General features: G+C 52.4%; 1 protein-coding gene across 2 annotated transcripts in view; it reads right to left on the bottom strand.

The window, feature by feature from the left end:
• IFT140 (intraflagellar transport 140) overlaps window positions 1-16,179 on the bottom strand; it is an 87,560-nt gene that overhangs the window by 8,245 nt on the left and 63,136 nt on the right. For both annotated transcript variants that reach the window (XM_016208083.2, XM_087815738.1), the window contains exons 19-29: window positions 9,732-9,909; window positions 8,746-8,936; window positions 8,142-8,237; window positions 7,669-7,801; window positions 7,444-7,587; window positions 6,676-6,804; window positions 6,346-6,528; window positions 2,880-3,086; window positions 2,412-2,624; window positions 2,165-2,331; window positions 653-794 (exon numbers count right to left, since the gene is read on the bottom strand). In XM_016208083.2, the coding sequence (XP_016063569.2) occupies window positions 653-794; window positions 2,165-2,331; window positions 2,412-2,624; window positions 2,880-3,086; window positions 6,346-6,528; window positions 6,676-6,804; window positions 7,444-7,587; window positions 7,669-7,801; window positions 8,142-8,237; window positions 8,746-8,936; window positions 9,732-9,909 (1,783 nt within the window). The remainder of the gene's footprint in view (window positions 1-652; window positions 795-2,164; window positions 2,332-2,411; window positions 2,625-2,879; window positions 3,087-6,345; window positions 6,529-6,675; window positions 6,805-7,443; window positions 7,588-7,668; window positions 7,802-8,141; window positions 8,238-8,745; window positions 8,937-9,731; window positions 9,910-16,179) is intronic.

Below are 16,179 nucleotides of genomic sequence, written 5' to 3'. Positions count from 1 at the left end.
TGTTAAACTGAATTATCAGGAACCTTCCACAGAGAAACCTCCAAACTAGGTAGGTTCACTTATGCATTCTGACTGCTAAGGAGGAAATGACACAAGTCTTACATAAACTCTTTCATAAAGTACAGGAGATGGGCAGGCTTCCCAGTGTTTGATAAGACTAGAATAACCCTGATACGAATCATGGAAAAGACAATGCAAAAAGAAAATAAAGGAAAGTTGGGTTGTTCTTAGAAAGTTAAATACACTCACCCTAGGACCCAGCAATTTAATGCCCAGGTGTCTACTCAGGTGTTAGCAATCTAAGGGGTGAAGGGACAGGATGTCTGCACCTCTCAAACTGGCTCCAAAAACTACCCATTTCACGTATACAATAGAAATCAAAAAGCATACATATAGAATGAATAAATAAATAGGGCAAAATGTTAAAAACTGGTGAATCTGGTAAAGGAAACACTTGGGTTCTATTATTCTTGTACCTTCTCAGTTTGAAATTATTTCAAAATAAAAAAGGCTAAAAAAATAAAAAACAAAATAAAAGCAGGAGAGGTGCCTTCTCCATGGTGAGCTCCTAACTCCTTCGGGCTGAGGGTGCAGCTGCTACAGGCGGGTCCCACCCTGGGAAGCTGAGCCACCCGTTCTCCCGAACCCTCACCATCTGGAACTCCTCCATCTGCCGGTAGTGCTCCACCAGGAAGCCATAGACGTCCCCGATGCGAATGGTGCTGTCCAGGTCTGGCTCCTCCAGGAGCAGCTCGCACTGCTTGACTGACTCCTTGGGGTCCTCGCTGTATGTCCTGCCAAGAGCAGAGACAGCTTGAGCCCGAATCCAGGACATAGGCTGGGTGTCAGAGGTTAGAGCAGGCCCTCTGCCCCAAGAAGGAGCTCACAGAAACTGAGGGACAAGTCTTTTGTGAAGGAAATTCTCATGAATTAAAATAGTTCATTAATGAGTTAATTCATAAATTCATTTATTCATTTAACAAAAACTCACTGGTTGCTCAGAGTGCCAGTATTGCGCTACAGTGAAGGTTTGTCAGCCCTAGTCCCTGCCCAGGAAACAGTCTAGCGGGACAGTGAGATGCAGAGGTGGACTTGCTGAGGAGGTTGAGGAAGGGGTTGGCATGAACAAAGGCCTGCGCAGCGACACATTTGCAGTTTGTGGGAGAGCAGCAAGTGGAATGTGAGTGAGGACAGAACCAGGAGGGCCTCATGAGCCTTCCCAGAGCAGGACTTGGCTCAGGGTGGTGGGCTGGAGCTTCCAGGGGCTCAGCTCCCACTTCTGGAGGACCAGCTGGCCCGTTCCTGCTGAGATCTGACTTGGCCACCCCAGACCGACCACCCTCTGGCCCTTGTGAGTCCCCTCCACCCCATCCAGAATGTCCTGCCCTATGGCTGCACGGTCCTTGCTGCCCATCTCCTCCCTTCTCCCTCCTGTATCTCAGACTCAGCAGATACTCCAGAACTTACACACCCGAGGGGGAAGTGCCCTTTAAAGAGCCCCACTTTGCACAACAGTGTTCGGAATGTTTGGAACCCTTTCAAAAGCCTGTTCTCAGATAAGGAAAATGCTTTCATTGGTTAGACAGAGCCGAGCTGCTGCTTACACAGTGGGCTCCTGGAAAAGCGGAATGAGTTGCCAATAAATAAGAACTGGTGTCATATACAAATTTAGATTTGTGGCCTCTCTTAAATAGAGAAAATGTGCTGCCCAGGCCTTACCACAGGCCCTGAGCCTGGGGAGGAGCATGTGTTCCTTCGCTCGGAACCATCCTGCTCGACCCTTATGCACAGATGAGCAAGTCCCAGGCTCCCCTCCGACACTCTGTTCGGACTTGCTATTCCTCCCCATCCCACTACGAGATTTCTCTCTCAATGGTCTCTGGCTGCTTCTGGAACAATCTTTCCAAGAACAGTTCTAAGGGGAACACCCCAAGAGGAACTCAAACATGAATGAAGCCACAGCAACGCCCCTTGTGTTCCCGTCTAGGTTTCCAGGGAGTTCCTCTGGCGAATGTTCCCTGGAAATGGAACCTAGGTCTGGTCCTTGGCAGTGAGGGAGAGCCAGAGAATCACGAGGCACAAGCAGGAGCCTGGGCAGCTCCACAAGGCCTCCCTGGGCCCGAGATGCAGCTTGCCCGCCTCCCACCCTTCCGTGGGAACGCACCTGCGGATCTGAATGAACCGCTTCACCAGCGCCATCTTGCTCTGAAGCTGCGCCAGCTTGGTCTCCTGGTCCAGGGGGCTCTTGGCCTTGGCCTTGGACAAGCACTTGTAGGCCTCAGTTAGTGCCCCGTGGGCCTTGTCATAGTTCTGGTATTCACTGATCTCCACCTGAGCAGACGAGACTATCAGGACCCACGGCCCAATGACCCTCCCCGGGGCCCCCAGGCTGTGGTTGGTAGGGGCTGTACCTGTGCACAGGCATCATAAAAACTGGCCAGCAGGTCCAAGGCCCGCCCCTTGGTGTAGAAGCTGATGATGTTCTTCATGGTCTCCGGTTCTTTCCGCCAGTCCAGGGACTGTAGGTAGTTGGCTGCCATGATGTAGATTTCCTTTTGCCTCGAGACACCCGCGAAGAACACAATTTTCTCTGTGTCCCCAGACTTGAGCAGCGCTCTCATGGCCTAGATGGAGAAGGGGCCAGGGCCAGGCGAGGAGATCTCAGACCATGTCATCTCATACCTTGTCATGTCACTGTCCTGCTACAGCAGACGCCGCCTGCTGGGTCCATGACAGCAGTGAGCTCAAGGATCTGGGATCCCTCGGGCCCCCTTCAGAACCCAGACTGGGGAAGCTCACCCCTGTCGGGTTAAACTCAGGACCGTGCCCCGGGCACGCGTTCCTGACAGGCAGTGCCAGCCACTGCTCCGGCTGCTCACCTTGAGCTTGTTACCGGCCTGCGTGTACTTCTTTGTCGCCAGGTGGTAGTTGCCCTGGCGCATGCAGCAGTTGGCAATCTGTTCCAGCAGCTCGCGCCGAGACTCTTCTGACAGGTCTGTGCAGTCCTTGGACACGGTCATCTTTTCAGCCATTTCCTCAGTGATGGTCATGTTCTGCTCCAGACAAAGCTGCAGGGCTTCCTGATACTAGGAAGGTGCCACAGACACTGAGATGGGGCAGTTACCCACCCCCACCACCTCCTCAGAGGAAGTCCGGGCCAGGCTCAGTGGTGGCATGTGACTTTCTTTCACGCTATTAACATTCTGGAATGCAATGAAGGAAATGCGGAGCTCAAAAGAATCTTATATTTGTTGTGGGGGAAAAAGGAAATCAGAAATTAATTTTCTTTTATAATTCTTCTGAAAATTTTAAATCGAAGGGTTTAATTAATTAATTTTCTTAAAACATTTAAGAAAAGCCGGGCCAGGTGTGGCTCAGCCATTGAGTGTTGACCTAGGACCCAGGCGATCGAGGTTCGATTCCCAGTCAGGGCACATGCCTGGGTTGCGGGCTCCATCCCCAGTCGAGGGCGTGCAGGAGGCAGCCGATCAATGACTCTCTCATCATTGATGTTTCTATCTCTCTATCCCTCTCCTTTCCTCTCTCTGAAATCAATAAAGATATATTTTTAAAAATAAAAATTAAATAAATAAAGATTTAAGAAAAAATTCATATTTTTCACATAGAAATGTGTCTTGGGAAAAAAAAGAATTATATCTTGGAGATGTTTCCATTTCATAAAGAGGAACAGCACCTTCTTTTTGACAGCTGCATAGTATTTCACTCTACTGAGAACCACCACTTATTTAACTTGTCCTGCTGACAAACACAGAGGTGCATTATCTTTTGCTGGTATGGCCTTTTTGCTTAAGCTACTCTCATTTGTATAAACGTGTTATTAGGATAATTTCTGAGGACAGGAAGTGCTGGATCAAGGGAGACGTAATTTTACTTGGGACAGGCACTGCCTGCTATATTCCCACCCACAGCCTGAGTATGTTTGTTTCCCATGGGTTTTCCAACCTTTTCACCTTTACTAGCCTAACTCATGAAAAATGGAATCTCCTTGAGTTTTGATCTGTATTTATCTTATTATCAGTGATACTGAGTATCCATCCATATTCTTTGTTCTTTCCTTTTGAGTTTTTGGTAACTTTTTTTTTAATATGTCTTTATTGATTTCAGAGAGAGGAAGGGAAGGGGGGAGAGAGAGAAAGAGAAAGAGAGAGAGAGAGAGAGAGAGAGAGAAACATCAATGATGAGAGAGTCATTGATTGGCTGCCTCCTGCACGTCCCCTGTCGGGGGTGAGCCTGCAACTCGGACATTGCCCTGAACAGGAATCGAACCCCGATCTCCTGGATCCTAGGTCGATGCTCAACCGCTGAGCCATGCTGGCCGGGCTTGGTAACTCTCTTACAGGTTTATGCATACTCTATACATATGAAGAAAATTAGCTTTTTGCGATATAGGTAGGATATATTTTTCCCCATTTTATTATTTATCTTTGCTTTGTTATGGTGTTTTCTCCATGTGCTATTTTCAAATTTGCATTTGGTCGCATTGACCAGTCTTTCCCACTATGGCTTTCGGGTTTAAATCAGAGAGAATGCCTTCCCTTCTTTAAGACCGTATGCCACCTCATGGCTCCTGGTGGAACTACTGCTATTCACACTCTTAAATCTTCCACCCATCAGGAATGTGCTCCGAAGTAGGGATGAGTAGGATGTAACTTTGTTTTTAACAGTGGCTACTTGATTGTATCCACTCCATTTACTGAAAAGCTCATCTTTTCTCCATGGTTATGAATGCTCCTAAATCTCATACTAAACGTGCATATATATATGACTCTACTTTTGAATTTTCTAATATTTCCCACTGATCTGTAGCCATGACCAAGCACCAGACCCCGATTATTCTAGCTTTGACATGCTTTATGACCTGGGAGATTTAATCACCTCTTACTAGCTTTCTTTTCCAGATGTTTTCTGGCTATTCCAGTTTATCTGCTTTTCACTGTGAAACTACAGAATCCACTTATCTAGCTGGAGAAAGCCTTGCAGTGTTCTTCCTGGAGTCGGATTAAGTCTGAGGCTGCCTTAGGGAGGATGAGATGTACATCTATTGGGTCTTTCTAGAACTTGATGGGTGCCTTTTCATTTGTTGAAAAATTTCTTGATCACTCAGTAGTGAGAGATAAGACTTTTAATTGGCTAGGCAGGCCTTGGCTGGGTAGCTCAGCTGGTTAGAGTGTCAAGGTTGCAGATTCAATCCTCGGTCAGGGCACAAACAAGAATCAATCAACGAATGCACAAATGGGTGGAACAACAAATTGGTGTTTCTCTCTCTCTCTCCCTTCCTTTCTCTCTGCCTCTCTCTCTCTAAAATCAATTTAGAAAACTTGAATAGGCTAAATTTGTATGATTAACAATTTTCTATATCTCCATTCAGTTTCTATCAAGGGGACTCTTTCTACTAAAAAAAAGTACTATATATACCCACGAGGATGGCTACTATCAACTTTCTATTAACTAGAAAATATCAAGTGTTGGTGAGGATGGGGGAAATTGGGACCCTAGTGCACTATTGGTGGGAACGTAAAATAGTGCAGCAACTGTGAAAAACAGTATGGCAGTTCCTCAAAAAATTAAAACAGTTACCATATGATTTGGCAATTCCATTTCTGGGTAAATACCCAAAAGAACTGAAAGCAGGGTCTTGGAGAGATATTTGTACACTGACGTTCACAGTAGTACTCACAACAGTCAAAAGGCGGAAACAACACAAGTGTCCAGCTATGGGGTGAACTGATAGACAAAATGTGAAATATTATTCAGTCTTAAGTAGGAAGGAAATTCTGGCACATGCTACAACGTGGATGAACCTCGAGGACATTAAGCTCAGTGAAATAAGCCAGTCGCAGAAGGACAAACACTGTATGATTCCGCTTATATGAGGTTCCTAGAGCAGTCAATTCATAGAGACAGAAAGTAAAATGGAGGGTGTCGTGGCTGGGGAAGGGGGCAGTTGTTTAATGGGGACAAGATGCAAAGATGAAGGGTTCTGGAGGTTGATTGCATGAAAATGTGAATGCATTTAATGCTGCTGTATTGTATATTTGAAAAACAGCTAAGATGGTAAATTTTAAATTTTGTTATGTGTACTTTATCACACACACAAACAAGATGAGTGGGACTCCCTAGTTATAATTTGAAGACACAGGTGAAATGGGCAGTGAGTCCACACTTGGGTTGGCTATATGAGGTGAGCTTATCTCAGCCCCTTCACCCAGACAGGCCGCAGCCAAAGCCTCCCTCATGAAATTGTAATCATGAGACAATGAAGCTGTGTTCACTGTGTTTGTGGAAACAGTGCCCGAGTGTGTGCCTGGCGGGGAAACCCCATACCTTCTTGGCGGCCAGCAGCAGTTCCACTGCCTTCTCGTACTGACTGTGCTCAAGGAAGAAGTCTGAGCAGCGGGCCAGGAGGGCAGGGTCCGACTTCTCATCCAGGTCCTCCGCGATGAGCTGTAGGGCTGCGAACTGCTGGGTGGCAAAGGCCAGCTCCAGGGCCTTAGAGAAGTGGCCAGCCTGTGGACAGCAGGGGAACTCTAAGCAGCTGCCCGAATCCTGGACCCCAAGACTGCTTGAGTGGTCCCCTCGAACACAGGCAAGTCCCCCTGGTCCTGGGAGCCTTGTGCTGTACCCTTCCAGGTCCAGGGCAGGGCAGCCCCCCACCTTGTGGTACAGCATGACCGCCCTGTCCATCTGCTCGCCCTTCTCCTCGTAGTAGCATGCCGCCTCGATCATGTCCTCGGGGGAGCTCAGCAGGGCCAAGTTCATGAGCTGGTCATCCAGGCCGTTCTCCTGCAGGAAGGGAGGGCAGTGCTCAGTGGTTCCTGCTCAGGTCTGTGAATGATGTTGTGGGGGGCCCACCTCCTCCGTCTGACACAGGCCAATCCATGATTGTGGTTTCTAACAAGTGCCATGCCTTACTGGGTTTGTGTACCAGAATTTTCAGAGGTTTCCTTTTTCCCCTATTATATCGAACATTGTGGGAACTAGTTTATATGGGGCCTTTCCACATTTTGAATTTTTTAGAAGCGAGGCCCTGGGTTGGAACATTTTTATGGATGCAGACTGTCTAGTAGCTTCCTGTGAAAGGCTTACTGTCTACAATGTCATAAGCAGTGAGCCAGCCTCAGTGTGGGCTCAGGAGCCCTGGGGACATCACAGTGAGGACTCTTTACAAACACCATCGGGGAGGACAAGAGGAGGGAAGGAGAGGCAGAGATGCATGTGGCAGGCAGAGAGAGGCCTGAGTGTAGAGACCGGTCCAGGTGGGAGATGTGATACTCATGATCCGATCCTCTAACTCTTCTGTTTGGAACTCTCTTAGCAGATTGTGGGAAACAACGATGAAGCACCGCTTTCCACCCGTCTGGGTTGAGCCAGCAGAGGTGGTGGGCCCCCGCCCGCCGTGCTGTGGTGCAGGCGGCCACCTACCTTGCACAGACGGATGGCGTTGTTGAAGGCCTGAGCCCGCGCGTAGAAGTGCACCGCCTGCCTCACCTCCTCCTGGCTTTCGTACTGCCGGGCCAAGTGATAGGACGCAGCCCAGTTTCCTGTCTCATTGGCTATTTCGGCAGCCTAGAAAAACATCAGAGAGACCCGGGGGAGTCTGTCTCCAGTTCACATCCCACAACGGGCTAACTCTTGGATTGCACCTACCTTCTGAATGTTGCCCTGGAAGCAGTGAATGCGGACCAGGGAGAAGTAGTCCTGTGCTAGCTCATAGTAGCGCAGCGCGGCGTCCATCTCTGCCTGGCTTTCCAGGTACTGGGCCCACCACTTCCACAGGGTTCTGCGAGTAGCCACAAGCTATCTCTCAGGTCCCACTCCCACTGGAAATGAGCCCCTGGGTCCCAAATGCCACCCTCAGAGTGCACTTCCCATGACCAGCAGCCATGAGACCTGGACAAGGGTAAGGTCCCTGTGGTCTGAAGGAACCTCATCCAGAGGAAAAGCCCCCACCCTGACCCCCACCACTCAGCATCCTGGGATCTGGCTCTGAGGGACCAAGAGGATGCTTCACATTCTCACATGTAAAACTCTGGAAGGAGGTCCCCCAAGCAGCCCTCAGCCCCTATATGCAAACCCAGCCTCCCTATGCCAAGGCCCCTTGCCCAGTGGGGGACACTCACTTGTCTTTCATCTTATTGATGTAGAGCTCCAGGGACTGCAGGTCCTCAGAGAGCATCCTTGGCACCTCAAAGCGGTGGGTGTCTGACTTCTCGTAGCTGCAAGAGGAGAGAAGGAGCAGCTAGTTCCCACTGTCTCAGCCGTATTGTGTGTGGAGACAGGCCTGAGCCTTGCTCCCTGCCTATAGCTCTGTGGCCTGTGGACCGGCTGTTGGGAGGCAGTGGGGCTTCCTGGCAGCTTGTGGGCCTGTCCTGGAGAGGGCTCAGCTGTGGCTGGGCCCCCAGGCACCACCACCAGCACTGCCATATGTGGCACCATGCTGGTCTGGGGCTGTGGCAACACTACTAGCTGACCCCAGGTTTCTTAACATGCCCAGAACCCAGAGGCAGCCAGGAAAATCAGTGGCTCTGTCTCTGAGGTTCTCTTAAAGCAACAACTCAAACTCCCCTTGAAAGACACCTACTGAGGTCACCACCTGCCCTAAGAAGGTGCTTCAGTCTAGAATCTTCCTCTGAGAACCTCAATGCCACCTCACTGGGGCAGAGAAAAAAGCAAGAAGCAACCAGGGTCTGTCCCAGAGTGAGTCCAGAGAGGCCCCTCGCTCACTAGCTAAGGGCCAGCGTGCAGTCGGCGCTGGCCTCCAGGTGCCTGGCGTAGTTGTAGTAGGTGGTGCGCAGGTGGACACGGTCGTGGAGTTCAGCGACTTCTATGGCTTTTTGCCACTGGTCAGAGGCCTGGTAGAGCTTGTTGAGAAGGTCATAGCGCTTGCATTTCTTGTACAGCTGCTCAGCCTCCTCCTGGAGAAGAGAGTGCATGTCATGTGGTCACTGTTCTGCCACCACATGATCCAACAGACACTGCATGTGCCACCAACCAGCCCATGACAAAGATGCATAACACCCCAAGGACAGATGAACACTTCAGGATGTGTTCTCAGATGTGTGAGATGAGTGCCACATGCTGATGCGGCATCCCCGTCTCCAGGAAGAGCTGACCCCACCTGTGTCAAGTGAGGATGTCCCTGCATTCCACGAGGGAGGAGACCCCACCTGCTGCAACACCCTCAGAGCAGCCTGCGTTCACCCCCACAGACCAGGGGCCAAGGGCTAACCACTGAGGTGTACTCAGTTCCTCCATGTAGCAGACACATGGGTGCCCTCCAGCCCTCCTCTCACAGGGTCTGCCCCTCCAGCCCAACACGGCTGCAGGCCATCTGAACTGCCCTGGCCACACCCCACCCTGCCCGGCAACTCAGCTTCTGCTTCCTGGGGTATGATGGGCCATGAGTTCCATGTACATGCAGAGGACACACAGACCACCTGGTGGAGGGGAGAGAGGCCTTGGGGGCTCCTCGTGGACCTTGCCCCCCTCTTGGCTTAAGCTAGTTTAAGAGGGTTTGTGTTCCTTGTAACCAAATGGCCCAGACAAGAATATACTGTGGCCTTCCCTCTTAGGTTGGCTGAGCAGGCCCCCCAGGAAAGCCAGCAGTGGCCCTGCCTCCACGGCCAGGTCCTCTGCCCCAGAGCCCAGGTGGCAAAGGAGCAAGGAGCACCCTCTCAGCGGCAGGCCCAGCCGTCCACTGTCTGACTCACCAGCATGCCCAGCTGTATGGCCAGCATAGCCACACGGGCCTCCAGCTCCGGTTCCTGCTCTGCCTCCCGCAGTGCTCGGGCTCCACGTGCGTGACCCATGTTGCCCAAGCACACCTTGGCGACGTCTAGCCGCTGGGTCTTCACACACATGCGCGCCATGTTCTCCCAGACGGCCTCACTGCAGTAGAGGACATGGCATCTCCATTAGCTTCCAGCCCCCCAACATCGAGCCGCATCTTGACCAATGCCAGACAGTGCAGGCCACAACATGACCCTTCAGGGATGCCACATGTACCATCAACCAGCCCATGACAAAGAGGCATAACACACTGGGACAGATGAACACTTCAGGATGTGTTCTCAGACATGTAAGATGAGTGCCACATGCCGATGTGGCATCCCCATGGACAGGCATGGTCACCAGGGGGGCATGTGGGAGTTGAATGGGCTCCACCCACAGAAAACATGGCAAGCCAGGGACCACATACCCCCCAGAAGAAACCATGTGTCCCCTGGGTCCCGTGGCTGGTGCACGACCTCTCATGGCACCTGCTCCCGGCCCTGGGACCCCTGTTCTTACACCAGGCTCCCTCCCACAGCCCTAGGATTCCTGCATTTCCCCTGCATTCAACAGGATGGAGTCCCATTAAGTGAGAAGGGCCTTCTCACATGGCTCCTTCCTGTCTCATTAGGTCCCTTTGCTCAGCAAAACACTGGCTTCTCTTTGCCACACCCACCACACCCACAGTGGGGGTCAAGGACAGCCCCTCCTGTCTCCTGTCCCAGAGCTGAGTGGAGGCGAGGGTCTGGGGGCCTAGAGAATGAGCGAGCTGCGGAGTAGGAGGGAAAAGCTGCCCCTGCAGGTTCCCAGGACGCCTGCACTCGCCCACCCCCACGAGCCTCGCAGTATTATCGGGCACACGGCTGGGTGCACCCTGTCAAAGGTTCAGGGGCACAGATTCTTCCTACTCATTGTAAGGTTTCTAGAGTGTTCACTCCCTCTGACACTGACCTGAGGCTCCTGCCCCACTCCCTGGCAGGTCCCAGGCTCAGTGTGAGCCTAGAAACGGTCTCAGACTCTGGACGGCCACCCTGCAGGGATGATGGAGCGCCACCAAACTCAATCAAGTGTCCTGGCAGAGGCTGCCTGAAAGGATACTCTGGCCCTTCCATTTGGGCAGTCCTCAAGCCCACTGGCCCTGGCCCTTCCTACCCTGAGCTCAGACGCAGGCCTTTCCCAAACATCTCAGTGTGAGCTCCACCCACGAAGGCAAAGGAAACAAGTGCACTCACTGCATCATCTCCCACGGCCCCAGAATTCCCATCCAAATGGATGTCTTCCTATCATAAAACCTGCAGCCCGTGCACATTCGCACATGCTTATACACACGTGTATCTGCACACACATGTGCATGCACTCCAACACTTAGGCACAGGTACGGACAACCACATGCTCATGCACACACATACCCTTGTAAACAAACTCACACACACATGACCCTTGGACTCCTGCTCTCGAATCCCCAGCTGCTCCTCTGAGATGCTCCCTTCAAATGAAGCCTGGCCTTAGCTAGGGCAGCCCCTGGAGTAGGTGGGCTGGGGCCGCTGCTTCCCACCTGGGCTCAGCTGAGCAGCAGAAGGGACTCAGGGGACTCCACTCATAGGCTCAGGACCAGCTGCCTCTGAGAGGCGCAGCCAAGGCCCTGGTGAGGGAGGGTACATGCAGGGCCCAGCTTGGAGCCTTGGTGCTGTGGGCATTTTCCTAATAGCCTTGCCTGAGAGCAGCCCGAGGATGGCTGAGGGAAGGGGGCATATTGTGAGAGGACAGAGCTGGTGGGGCCCAGACCCCCTGAGCCATGGCTGAGAGCAGGGTGTGGGGGACCTGGGGGGCTCTGTGATAAATGGGCAACTTTCATGTCAGGTTTCCTGACATGGACATAACTGGGGTGAAAACAGCTCCTGAGATGGGAAACACCAGGACTGACCAAGGCTGGGCATTTGTCCAGTGGGGATGGGCCTCACTGTGGGTATCTGTGGTCCAAACACTGCACATCTAGGTGCCCTTTCCTGCAAGCAAACATATATTTTTGTATGTTTTGGCTTTACCTAGGTCCTGCTGGAACTTTAAAAAATTTGCTGGATATGGCTACTGAAGGATGGCCAAAAGCACAGGGGTGACGGTGCCAGGCAGCCATGGCCTGTACAAGACAACGCCTGGTGAGAGGGTCCTCTTGGAGCTCAATCCCCACTGATAACCTCACAAGGGGGCTTCCCACAGCACTGAGGTGCACGGACCAGTAAGTAATTTCTGGGACATAAGCCACTGGCAGAATTTTCAAAACGTCAAAGCCACCACACAAGTCTACTCCTCTCCTTCAGAACTCAAATGGCCAGGTCCTGACAGAGCAGAAGCCGTAGAAGCCTGTCAGCTCCCGGGCTGCAGCTCCATCTCTTGCCTGGGCCAGCAGTGCTGCAGTGACATCCAAGTCAGGCCCCTGCTGCCCCTTCTCTATCCAGTGGCTCAGGCAAGAAATCACCTTCTCTGTACCAAACTTCCCTCCTTACAATAAGCAGAAATTTGGAGCTTGTCTTTCCCTCACCCTCATGTGCCAGCTGGAATGCACGCAGAGGCACCAGGGGTGAAAGCCAGGGGTCTAGAAACATATCTGTATGCAGCCTGGACACCGCTCCTACTAGGTGGGGCTTCCTGGAACCCTGAGGGTCTCGGGGGCAGACTTGGACCCAGTAAACAAGGCTTTCCAAAATGCTGCTGGTTCTAGAAATGACAGCTAGTAAGAGCACTGAGGCCTGGGTCGAACCTGGAATCTCAAAGCAGACACTGTTCACATCCACACCTTCTAGTCACCTGTATACCAACTTCTCGCTTTCCACTACAGAACTGATGAAAGTTGTCACTGCTCCTCAGAGACTTCTCATTCCCCTTTAAACATGCCTCGGGCCCGGCCGGGAGTGGCTCAGTGGTTGAGCATCGACCTAGGATCCAGGAGATTGGGGTTCGATTCCCGGTCAGGGCACATGCCCGGGTTGCAGGCTGCAGCAGATCAATGACTCTCTCATCATTGATGTTTCTACCTCTCTCTCTCCCTCTCTCTGAAATCAATAAACATATATTAAAAATAAATAAATAAACATGCCTCGGTGCTTTCAAGGTTCGGCCCCAGAATAGGTGTGGGCAGCCTGGGCACTGGGTAGTAGTCTGGGGTTTGGGGTCACCCGGCCTTCCCAGGCCCACTATGCAAAACGCTGGTTAGGCATGGGGCTTTTAAAGCTCTTTCCAAAAGATTTCATATGACTGGAACCTCCTTTAAAATACTCTGTGCCAAGGGTGTGGGAGACCAGGGTGAGGGTGATAATCGCTGAGGGTGACCTCCTGTCTCCTTGTCCTCTCCCTTCCCCTGCCGTGTCTTGAAACCATCTGCATCCAATTAAAGTGGAAAGCGGCCTGAACAAGCAGAGAAACCTGGGAACTGTGTGTCAGCACCTCCCCGTGGGCAGGCCTGGGCTTCATGTCTCCCCATTCAGACGCTGTGTGCTTTGCCAGCATCAAACACTCTTGGGGGCAAGGATGGGGCGTTGTTGACCTGACTGGGTTTCACTGTGCCTCCCTGGACTAAAAAAGTCGGGCATGCTGAGTGCACAGATGCGACAAAGGGTTCTGTCCTGGGGATTAAATCTCCACCAAGTGGGAGCTTGAGAAAACATGTGCTGGAAGCACAGCCTTGGGTGTTCCTGCTGGGCTGGGGCTGCCGGAGGGAACCATAGTGGGGGCGGGTGCGGGTGCCTCCCCGCAGCTGAATGCAGGACTGCCTGCGAGCACTGGCCAAAAGGGTTGGCTGTGTCCCTGGCTGCCTCCAGTACATCATCGGCACTGTGTACAGCTCCTGTCCTCTCCATGGGCAGCTTCAGCTCCAGTGTGCGCTTCTGGGGTTTGAGCATCTGATATATATCCCAAGAAGTAAACACCGCCTAGTCTCCATCCAAGTCTTGAGAGTTTCCTGTTGTCCGAGCCAGTCTGTGGACAGCACACACATCTGTATTTCATCAACTCAGAGAGGCGCCTACGCGAGAGGCAGACAGGGCAGCTGAGGGGCCGGCCTGAAATGGGCCCAACTTTCTGGAAAGCCTGTCCTGAGAAGCTGCTAGAACCAGCCCCAGAGGCCCCTCTTCTTGGCCTGCTCCATGGAGACCCTCAGTCAGAGCATGGGTGACTGAAGAATTAACAGCCTCATTTTCTACCAAACAGGACACACACTGTTGCCAAATCTCCCCACTTCTCTGATCTAAGATAAACAGTCCCATTTGTGTGCAGGGAACAGGGGAGGCACACACAGGTGCTGCAGCTGGACCCCATCGTAGGACCTATGATCGAGAACTCTGGAGGACAGGAAGGGCCCTTTGAGTGGCTCAGGGAGCCCACCACCAGGCTTCCATTCTCCTATGGGACCCCCATGATCACAGGATGGATGAATGGATGTGAGGTGGGGGTCCCCTGAAGGCAGGGTGGCTCCTAACTCAAGTCCAGCTACCAGGCATGCTGCTCTCCCCTGCATCCCCAACTTCCCACTCTACCATGAACCAGAATCCAGGGAAATGACTGAGGGTGCAGGGCCTAATGACATGACAGGGGCTCCCCTGAGGACTTCCTGGGAGTCCTGGCCCCTTCCCTGTCCAGCATGGGAAAAGAGCTGAATGGAGCTGGCCCAGTGGCTGCTCAGACAGCAAAGCAGTTGCTTTGTTTCTGAAACCATGTGCTGCTTCTTATCAGAAATTAGACATTTAAAGACTACCTAAGAATAAGTGATTTACATAAATGAGCAGGAGAGTCGATTCTCTTCTAATGGAGACATCGGAAACCTTCCTTTTCGAGGCCTCCATCTACTACGGCACCGTGTATTCGAGAACTCGAGTGTTTGAACTGCTTGCCCCAGTCCTCCTGAGAGAAGGGGCCGCGTGTGGGAATGAGGAGGGCAGACAGAACCCCTGGGCCCTCTCCCATCCAGTCCCTGGTACGGGAGAGGGCCACAGGGAGGGGGGTGGGAACAGCAGCTTTTCTCCTGGCACAAGCCATGGAAAGTGGCAAAAATCCTAAAATAGGTCAAATCCCTCAGAGAATTTGGACAGCTGTTTCTTGGGACCCACAATTCTCCAAAGACCCCCTGCCTTTCAGGAACGCAGACTTAGTGGCGTGGGAGCCTCGCCTTGCATATGGCACGCACAGGCCCCACACACACCTGGGATGGGAAGCACTGCAGGCCAGGGCTTCCATGGCTGGCTGGCTCGTTTGGTATCTGCACAGGCTGGGGACTCCGGAGCTCCAGAAGCAGGAGGTAAAAGGTGAGGACTGAACCCTAACTGGTTTGGCTCAGTGGTTAGAGCATCCGCTCATGGACTGAAGGGTCCGGGTCCGATTCTGGTCAAAGGCATGTACCTCGGTTGCAGACTCGATTCCCACCCCAGTCGGGGCACATGTGGGAGGCAACCAGTGGGTGTGTGTCTCTCACATCAATGTTTCTCTCTCTCAACCTCTCTCCCTTCCACTCTCTCTGAAAAGCAATGGAGAAAATATCTCAGGTGAGGATTTAAAAAAACAGACCAGATGCACCCTCGCTGACGTCGTCTCATCATCTCTGTGACCTCTCTGAGCTCCAACTTTCTCTCCTGTGAGGGGGCTCATCCCTACACCTTGGGGCAATGAGTGTAGACAGCAAACAGCTAAGGGCATGTGCTGCTACTACTTGGAGCTCCAGGGGTTTCATGTTGGAGGCAAATGTGTGTGTACCATGCTACAGACACGCCTCTTTATTCATTTACAGCCGCTTTTGGGCCTTAGCTAGGTGAGTGCCCATGCTGGGTCTCTGAGGTGGTGGCACAGAGCCCCCCACTGTGTTGGTCTGCCAGTTCAGAGGGGTTTGAGCAGAGCAGATGAAGGTCTGTCCAAGCCCCAGAAGCTTGACGGCTCTGATCGAGGCACACCACAGACAGACCTAGTCCCTTATCAGCTGTGCAGATTGACATTCCCATCAGCAGCAAACAGCCCAGGCCAGAAACCACATTCATGCTCTCCTTTAGGCCTTGCTGGGTGCTTTGTAAGGCATGTCCAGAGCCCCATCTTCTTGTACCTTAAGGATGGCACCCTGGGCTGGAAGTTCTCCAAGGGGGGCCCCTGACCTGCCAGATCTAGGCAGTAAGTGGGTCTGAGCTAGGACACTAAGGCCCGTCTAAGGGGGCCCCTCCACCACACCTGGCCCTCCTCTGCTGCTCTCCCCTCTGGGCGTTCCCTCCTCCATCTGTATCTACCTATGACAAGGGCAGTGCTGGCACATCTGTGCTGGGGGAACCGAGGGCTGGGTGGGCGACTGGTCACCAGCAACCTGCCTGCCCTGAGCTTCCTGCCGCTGTCCCGAGGCCCAGCACAGGAGACTGCCTG

This window comes from Miniopterus natalensis, chromosome 3 (genome assembly GCF_054644295.1).
Source record: "Miniopterus natalensis isolate mMinNat1 chromosome 3, mMinNat1.hap1, whole genome shotgun sequence".
NCBI classification, from domain to species: domain Eukaryota; kingdom Metazoa; phylum Chordata; class Mammalia; order Chiroptera; family Miniopteridae; genus Miniopterus; species Miniopterus natalensis.
Note: the sequence above shows the minus strand (reverse complement) of the source record. Positions and strands in the feature narration are given on the sequence as shown.